This window comes from Triticum aestivum, chromosome 7A (genome assembly GCF_018294505.1).
Source record: "Triticum aestivum cultivar Chinese Spring chromosome 7A, IWGSC CS RefSeq v2.1, whole genome shotgun sequence".
Taxonomy (NCBI): Eukaryota; Viridiplantae; Streptophyta; class Magnoliopsida; order Poales; family Poaceae; genus Triticum; species Triticum aestivum.
Window position 1 is genome coordinate 20,360,498 of NC_057812.1, and position 8,614 is coordinate 20,369,111.

Sequence of the window (8,614 nt, forward strand, 5' to 3'; positions counted from 1 at the left end):
CTGTAAGTTAAAGAAATCTCTTTATGGATTGAAGCAATCCCCTAGACAGTGGTACAAGAGATTTGACACCTTTATGCTCTCTCAAGGTTTCAAAAGGTCTAATTATGATAGTTGTGTTTATTTGAAAACTGTCAAAGGTTCAACTATTTATTTGCTCCTTTATGTTGATGATATGCTTATTGCTGCAAAGAGTATGCCAGATATTAATGAACTAAAGAAGCAATTGAGTAATGAATTTGAGATGAAGGATTTGGGTGCAGCAAAGAAAATAGTTGGCATGGAAATATCTAGAGATAGACCATCTGGAAAAGTATATCTAAGTCAGAGAGGATATATTGATAAAGTTCTTCATCGTTTTAATATGCATAATGCCAAGCCGGTGAGTACTCCGTTAGCTGCACACTTCAAATTATCATCAGTTTTATGTCCTAAGTCAGATGCAAATATTGAGTACATGTCTAGAGTTCCCTATTCGAGTGCAGTTGGTTCACTTATGTATGCCATGGTTTGTTCTCGTCCGGATTTATCATATGCATTGAGTGTTGTCAGTAGATACATGGCTAATCCTGGAAAAGAGCATTGGAGAGCAGTTCAGTGGATTTTCAGATACCTGCGTGGTACTTCTAATGCTTATTTACAGTTTGGGAAATCTAGAGATGGACTTGTTGGTTTTGTTGATTCTGATTTTGCTGGTGATTTGGATAAGAGAAGATCACTCACAGGTTATGTTTTCACCATTGGTGGTTGTGCTGTGAGTTGGAGAGCAACTTTGCAGTCTATTGTGGCTTGTTCCATTACTGATGTCGAGTATATGACTATTTCTGAGGCATGCAAAGAAGCTATCTGGTTGAGAGGTTTGTACACTGAGCTTTGTGGAGACTCATCTTGCCCTACCGTATTTAGTGACAGTCAAAGTGCTATATATCTTACAAAGAATCCAATGTATCATGAGAGAACAAAGCACATTGATGTCAGATATCACTATATTCGAGATGTTGTTGCTGAAGGTGATTTGAAGGTATGCAAGATAAGTACTCATGATAATCCTGCTGATATGATGACAAAGCCAGTTCCGACCAATAAGTTTGAGCTTTGCTCAGGCTTAGTTGGTATTTCTCACTAGTCCTATGAACTTTGACGCACAAGGTGTTTAAACTGATTTGGATAGAGTTATTCACTTTCTTCGACTACTGGAGGGAATTTGTCTCAAGGTGGAGATTGTTAAATTGTGATCCAAATTCTAGTACCGTATTGGACTAGACGTAGTACATACGGTGTGGGCCTTTTGCGTTGGTACCGACGCGTACGAGTACAACTAGTTTACTTGTCCTACAAGGACTCCTATGTGTTGCCCCTCATATATACCCCATGTAGTCGCACCTCAGATGGCATGTCGTCTCGTGCTTGTAATACTCCTCCTCATAGTGATTGCGCCTTCGTGCATCCGTGGTTTTCTCCCACAAGGGTTTCCACGTAAAAATCCGTGTGCTCTCGTGTCTTGTTTTATCTCGTTAGTATCTAACAATTATGCTCTTCTACATGCCCCAGACTTCAATTTCCAATACATCCCATTCTCCGCTTGATTGTGCTATTTTACAGTCCATGCCATTATCCATGCTCGTCATTGTTGCTCTCCTCCCACACTCCACTCTCCTCTACTCCCCCTACCAATTATATGCAATTGCACTACACGAGCAATAAGCTAGTTATTTATAGAGGCCAGCTAGTGAGGCCAACACGGTGGATTTTCATATAAAAACCGGATGAGATTCATTACATTTTGAACATTTTTCATATAAACCAGATGAAATTTATTACATTTTGGACAATTTTAACTAAACCCTACTCTAAACCTTATCTAAATGATCGATGGCGCTCGTTCCCTATGTTCGGCCATGAGCCCTGAAAACTGAAGCTCTGGCTCTTGCCTTCGCCTTCTCCAGTTCCGCCTCGGCGCTCTCCAGTTCTTCCTCCGCAGCCTTTGCCACCACAGCCTGAGCAGCTAATCAACCGATGATGATCAGGCCACCAAGCTTGGCTTCATCAGGAGGAAAGGAGCGGAGGCCTTCGTCGGACCCGAGCAGCTGCGACCTACCATGCACTACTCTTCCTCACCGCGGGCGGCGCCCGCATACGTGTCGGCTTCGTGGTCGGGGTGGCAGGGCATGACCGTGGCAGAGTTGGCAATTCATCCTTGTCGTCGCTCTTGCCAAACATCTCTTCCTCCACCTTGTCAATCTCCCTGAAGGCGGGCTCTAATTCCGCCTGATGAAGGTGGTACCACCAGCAGTCGCATCAGATATCGCAGGCGGAGCAGTAGGAGTCGAGCAACACTTTCTGCTCCACCACGTCCATGTCCGGCATGATGCTCGTGCCGGCGGCGAGTTGCTCCCCTGAGGCCGGAGCTCACGGAGGAGGCTAAGGTTGTAGGCCTGGTCGGCCTACGCCTGTCCGAATTTGGCCTCCTGCTCCCCCCGCAGCAAGTCCGTGTAGTGAGCACGGGTCTCGCCGATGGTGAGATCGGCATGCACCGGCGAGGAGGGTGGCGCCAGCTTGGCCTCGGCTGAATCCTCCATTGGGACATTATCAGCCGCCGTCTGCCTGTCGGCCTTCCAGCAGACAACAATGGCGGCCATCTCCTTCTTCTACTCGGATGAGAGGTTGTCCTTGAGGGCTTTGGAGCCGAAGGAGGCCACGGTGGGCGTGGTGCGGAGAGAAAAAAGGGACCGGAGGAGGATGACTAAAACTATGGCTACAGTTGGAGTTTACATAGCGGGCGGATGGCAATGGGCGGTAGAGGACAGACGGGTGGCGTCGAAGTAGGTTCCTCGGCATCCGTATATCATTAATGTAGGGTGACGGAACAATGGGGTGTAGTTTAAACGCGGAGCAGTCGCATGGACCGGGAAGCGTTACGAGCGGTGCTCTCTTGGCCGGCGCGCCGCTTCTATGCGGGCTGCAGTGAGATGTGTGTCCGCTCTGGCCGGGCATGAATGCGGCACTGGCTTTCTGGAGCGGCATTGACTGCATTGGGCGGGAAGCGCGTGCGAGTGTGGGAGGGGGTTAATGGCGGGACAAAGCATCCAGGAGCGGACGTGGCAGCGGTCCGGACGCTCGCAAATCCCCCCCCCCCCCCTCATTGTCTCCTGTTTGTGGGGGGAAATGCGTCCGGACCGTTGAGCGGACGGATACATGGCCGCGTTGGATGGCTTCCAGGGTCCGGGCCTATGTGGGCGGTTTGAGGGTCCACGCTGGAGATGACGTGATAGTTCATGGAGATCGTTGTATTGTTTATAACCATGGAAACACACTACATTTTAAAGATACAAATTTTGGTTACGCAATAAACCATCCTAGTAACTGACTAAGCACACATGTGTAACGCTAGTACAAAGTTTAATTTTATCTATTGCCTTTTTTTTTGAAAAATGATTTGGTTTCAAAATTAAGTTTATATTCAGTTTCTCTATTTTAAAAGAATATTGAGTTTAATCGGTTGCGTTTTTCCCACTAAAGCAAGACAAGGTTACCAAAACAAGCTTAGAAAATCTAAACCAAAACAGCATCCGCCTTAATATGTCTTTCTACCACTAAACTGATGCGTCGTACTGTGCTGTATTACTATGCATTTACTGGAATTTACAGTAACATGGGTGCGTCAATCATTTTTGACATACTTGAGAACTAGGACAAGTTGTTCCAAGGAAGTTTGTCAAAAATCAGCTTAGCTGTTGGAGGCCTCACAAGTGGCTGTTTGAAACCTGTACATATGAACATAAATCTTCTCGATTACTGCATTCGCTTTGGTTGATTAACAAAATAACTGTGTTCATTTCATCGTCTGGTGATGAACTACGTCTGACGCTGGAATGAAATGCCGTGGTCCACAAGGAGGTCGGCCGAGAGGTGCTGGTATGTGAGCCGAAGTTATGTTGCTTGACTTCTCTCATCATTCCAAAATCGCCGCAATTCACCCGGAATGGTCCTTCCTGTGAAGTTAAGTGATCTACGGCCGTATGGTGTTTAAGTTTGAACTGCTTGCTTCCAGTGTGCCTAGACCCTTGGAGATTTCGCTTTCCTCAAGTTCAACTTCCCCTTTTGTTGCGAACTTTTGAATCATGAGGCTCCGTGTCATTTTTTACCCCGTCAAGATGATTGGACATGTTGCTGCTTCTTACATCTAAATAACCCCTAATCATTTTTTGACACTTTTCATGAAAACTATGACTTATTCCTTCCGTTCCTAAATATAAGTCTTTTAGAAATTTCAATATAAACTGCATATTAAACAAAATGAATGAATCTACACTCTAAATTATGTGTATATACATCCGTATGTAGTTTATATTAAAATCTTTAAAATACTTATATTTAAGAACGGAGGGTGACATAACTTGGGTGGATTGCCCAAATTATCACTACTACTACTACTACTACTACTACTACTACTACTACTACTACTACTACCACTACAGTTTATTAAATACAAGGAACACAGTCATTATATTTATGTTTCTTCCTTTTCACAACACATTCCGTTTGCTGATACTCCCTCCGGTCCTTTTTACTCTGCATATAAGAATTGTCTGAAGTCAAACTTTACAAAGTTTGACCATATTTATATGAAAAAATATCAATATCTACCATGATAAAGTTATACAACATGAAACTTCAAATCATGACGCATCTACTAGTATTGATTTCACATTGTGAATGTTGGTATTTTTTCTATAAAGTTGATCAAACTTTACGAGGCTTCACTTCAGACAAATTTAATATGCGAACTAAAAAGGACCGAAGGGAGTACTAAATTGAGAGTTTGCTTAAGATGAGTACGAAGCTCGGATTGGTGCACAACTCTCAGCCAAACAAACAAAATATCCTTCCATTTTCTGATGGAACTTCACCAGCAAGTAGCACATGGACAGGTGCTATTATGTTGTCTGAACTAAACTGAACAGAACCTGAAGCGTATTTTGCCACCTTTGCATGGATGAACATGATGTGTTAACTTTCACTCTCATCTTGTCGCAGCATCCGAATATGTGCCTTGAAAGAAAGGATTTGTATGTTTTAGAATCTTTCTGACCTTTCTTCTAGCTCTGTAGTAGAGTAGGATCCAGATGTCCTCTTGGTGTACAGCTGCTGTGACTTTAGCTCACTTGATAGCTAGCATCTCAAGGCTAAACTTTTTTTTACATCATATCAGGAGCCGAGTATTTAACCAAAAACTAGCACAATTCATGGAAACGTGTCGAAAAACTCCATTTTATGATTTTGTGCCAAAAACTACCACTTTTGTTCTAATCTGTTGCTAAAAACTACCAAGTATGAAAACTGCTCGCTTTGGCTCGTTTATGATAGTGTGGCCCACATGTCAGGACGGAAAAAGTCAGCACCATTAACTTTGCCGTCACCGTAGAAAGAGATCGAGACGGCGGCGGCCTTCACCGAAGGCGGAGAAGATGAACTACTACGGCGGTGCGTCCGGATCTGCAGGAGACGGCGCGACCTGCAGGCGGCGCTCCTGCACGAGCGGGGCGGCGGGGAGGTCCGGGGGAGGCGGATTCGGGGGGCCGTGTTGGAGCTCGTGGTCAAGCAGCCACGTCAGGAGGAGCATGGAGGTCGGTGATGGGGAAGCCGGCGCGAGCGGAGCCGGCGGGCCGGGCGAAGGCCGGGCCAACTCGAAGACGGCCGAGGCGCGGAGCCGGCCAGGCCGGGTTGCGCGGAGGGCGCGGGAGGCCGGCAGCGGAGGACCCAGCACGGCGCGCGGGGCGGAGCCGGCTGACGGCGCCCGGAACCGGCATGCGGGCGCGCAGCCAGACGGGAGCGGTGCGAGGCAGCACAGCAGCCATCGGAGCGGGGCAGCGCTGGAGGCCGGGCCGGCCGGAGTCGGCGACGGGAATGAGCGGGCGCGCGGAGTTGCCGAGGGCGAGCGCGGAGGCGCCTGGACCGGAGTGAGACGGCGGACGAGCGGGCGCTCGAGAGCCAGGGCGGCGCGGACTGGAGCCGGCACGGAGCAGAGGCGACGCTCGCGGGTCGGGATGCGGGCGCGAGCTGGCCAGCGCGGGAGCCGGTCAGCGGAAGGAGCAGCAGGGACGAGCCGGCACCCGCGGGAGGAGCAGCAGCACTGTCGGGGCAGGCGGAGCCGGTCGTGCGTGAACTTGGCGAAGACGAAGGGCGGAGCTGGACGGAGGAGCGATGGGGCTGGAGCTGACGGGGAGCTGCAGGCCACAACGACCCACGGGGTCGGAGGTGAGCGGCACGCAGCAGCAACAGTCCTGAGTGGCAGGAGAGGAGCTGCAGCGAGGCAGAGCAGCCCGCAGGGGCGGCGCAACTGGTCTCGCCTCCGATCCAGCCACGGCAGACTATGGCCATTATCTGGCTTGCATCTAGCCGGTGTACAAGCGGCGCTAACGGCTGGCCATGTGCGCTTCGCCACGCTGGCACCTAAGCAGTGGGGTCGGGCAGTCAGATTCGGGTTTAATTCAGTCAAAGCGAGCAATTTTCACATTTGGTAGTTTTTAACAACAGATTAGAATAAAAATGATAGTTTTTGGCATAAAATCGTAAAGTGGTAGTTTTTCGACACGTTTTCATGAATTGTGGTAGTTTTTGGTTAAATACCCTGAGGAGCCAGAAAGGTCTCATGGCTAATCTCGAGAGGCTACTCTTCTCTTTCTTCTCCACAGATGAAGAAATTTTGTCAAAAGACTTGCTTATCCTTTTTCTTTTTTGAAGACTTGGTAAAATGTTGCTACATAGAAAATGCGCAGGATAATCCATCCTTTTCCGGGAGATCTGACGGCTGCCTCTGCTCCGATTAGCTTTTGCATCAATGTTGTTTCGTGGTCTGCTGTCGAGTGTCGATGAATCAGGTTTAGGTGCGGTTTCTTTTCGCTGAATCTGTCAAAGAGGACAGGTACGTGTCAGCCTATGACAGGCTCCACGCGGCTAGTACATGGCCCGCTTCGTAGGGAACAGAGAAGGTTAATTTTTCTTTAGAGAAACCGAGAAGGAAGCATGCACCGACCAGAAAGTAACCACTTCATCAGCTCGTCACCGTCACACTTTAGAATATAACTTTGGCACACTAATGCTGCTATAAAGGTGTTTGTGATGACTTTGTTAATTTTAAAATAATGTAATGGCTCGGTCTTTCGAAGATGCTCATAGGGTTAGAGCATACGGATGAGTGTATGCGTATGTATGGGCATTTGCGTTTGTACTGTGTTAAAAAAACAGACATAAATAAGTTTCAATTTGGAAAAAATGATACTCCTTACATTTTATAAACGGGGGAGCAGGAAAAAAGAAAATGTTGAAAACGTCCCCAGAAAAGCACCAGTGCTGAAATAAAAGCGGAGATTTTGCGTGCGTCTTTGTCCGACGAAAAGGGCGGTTGCATGCAGCTGCGGCGTGCGTGCGTGCGTGTCTCATCTCCCTTCTTTTCCTTCCACCGCATCCATCCATCACCGACCATCTGCTTTGCTCTACCCTGTCTCGTCAATGGCGCCGTGCCGCGTGTTGCCACGCCACTAGCCGTCCCGCACCGGCATTGCTGCATTGATAGAAGTAAATAAATAGGCCACCGCTCACCGAGGTTCAGGGGAGCGACGAAAAACTCGATCTCAGGCGGCAGGCCCAGACCACACAGCGGATAAGCTCAAACTCGTACTCGTACTGCTCCTGCTCTGCTTTGTCCCCTCTCGCTCTGTATTGAGCTCACACGAGCAGGGAAAGGAACTCCATCGATCTGAGAGAGAGCTGCTCTGCCGTTTCGGCCATGGCTGCACGAGCGCTGACCGCTGCCGGCCGCCGGGTGGCCGGCCAGAGCCAGACCAGGCCTACGCCTTTTCTCGCCTCCTCCAGGTAACCAGCTTTGTTCTGCGGCTTGCTCTGCGTTGCCACCTTCTGTTCTTGCCGCCAAGAACTAGAAGTAGAACTACCACTCATTCATGGCAGCATCGATCGATCCTGTGTGTTTCTGTTTCAGGAGCGGGGCCAGCATGAACCACTCCTCGGCCAGCGCGCAGCGTGAGGACGAGCGCGGGGACGCCCATGGTCCGGCGGCGGAGGCGATGACCGGGGCGCAGGTGGAGGCCGCGCTGAACCGCAAGAACGTCGAGGTGCTCCAGGGCGAGGAGGAGCAGGTCGCCACGGTGCTGCCAGACGAGACCATCGGCGAGGGCGCGCTGGACAGCGGCGAGGACGCATCGTGGGTGCCCGACCAGGACACGGGCGTCTTCGTCCCTGCCGATGACGGCCACGGCGGGGGCGCGCATCCCGCCCCACCGCAGCACCTGTACGGAGGCGTGGGCGGGTCAGCGTCGGTGCTGGACCAGGCGGTGTTCGTCCGAGAGGAGATGGAGGACGTGGAGAGACCGGCCATGGACCTCACCCATGCCAACGGCGGCAGCAACAACTAAATTAGTTATCCATGGTAGAATTACTAGCTAGTAGAAGAATAAATCCCATGGATGCATCTCTCGAAGCCTGTAGTAATAAAAGGCTCTCGGTTCACTGCTGCTAATCAGTAGGATCATCTGATGTGGCACCTCTTATAGCCAACTTATGCCCCCCTATTATACTTGCCCTTACTGACCTAGTGATA

The 8,614-nt window shown here is 49.3% G+C and overlaps 1 protein-coding gene across 1 annotated transcript; it reads left to right on the forward strand.

Annotated features, from left to right (window-relative positions):
• The first annotated feature begins 7,591 nt into the window (after window positions 1-7,591).
• LOC123151082 (uncharacterized) lies at window positions 7,592-8,614 on the forward strand. Its single transcript, XM_044570865.1, has 2 exons — window positions 7,592-7,872; window positions 7,997-8,614. The coding sequence occupies exons 1-2, from the start codon at window positions 7,787-7,789 to the stop codon at window positions 8,427-8,429; spliced, it is 519 nt and encodes a 172-aa protein (XP_044426800.1). The 5' UTR covers window positions 7,592-7,786; the 3' UTR covers window positions 8,430-8,614.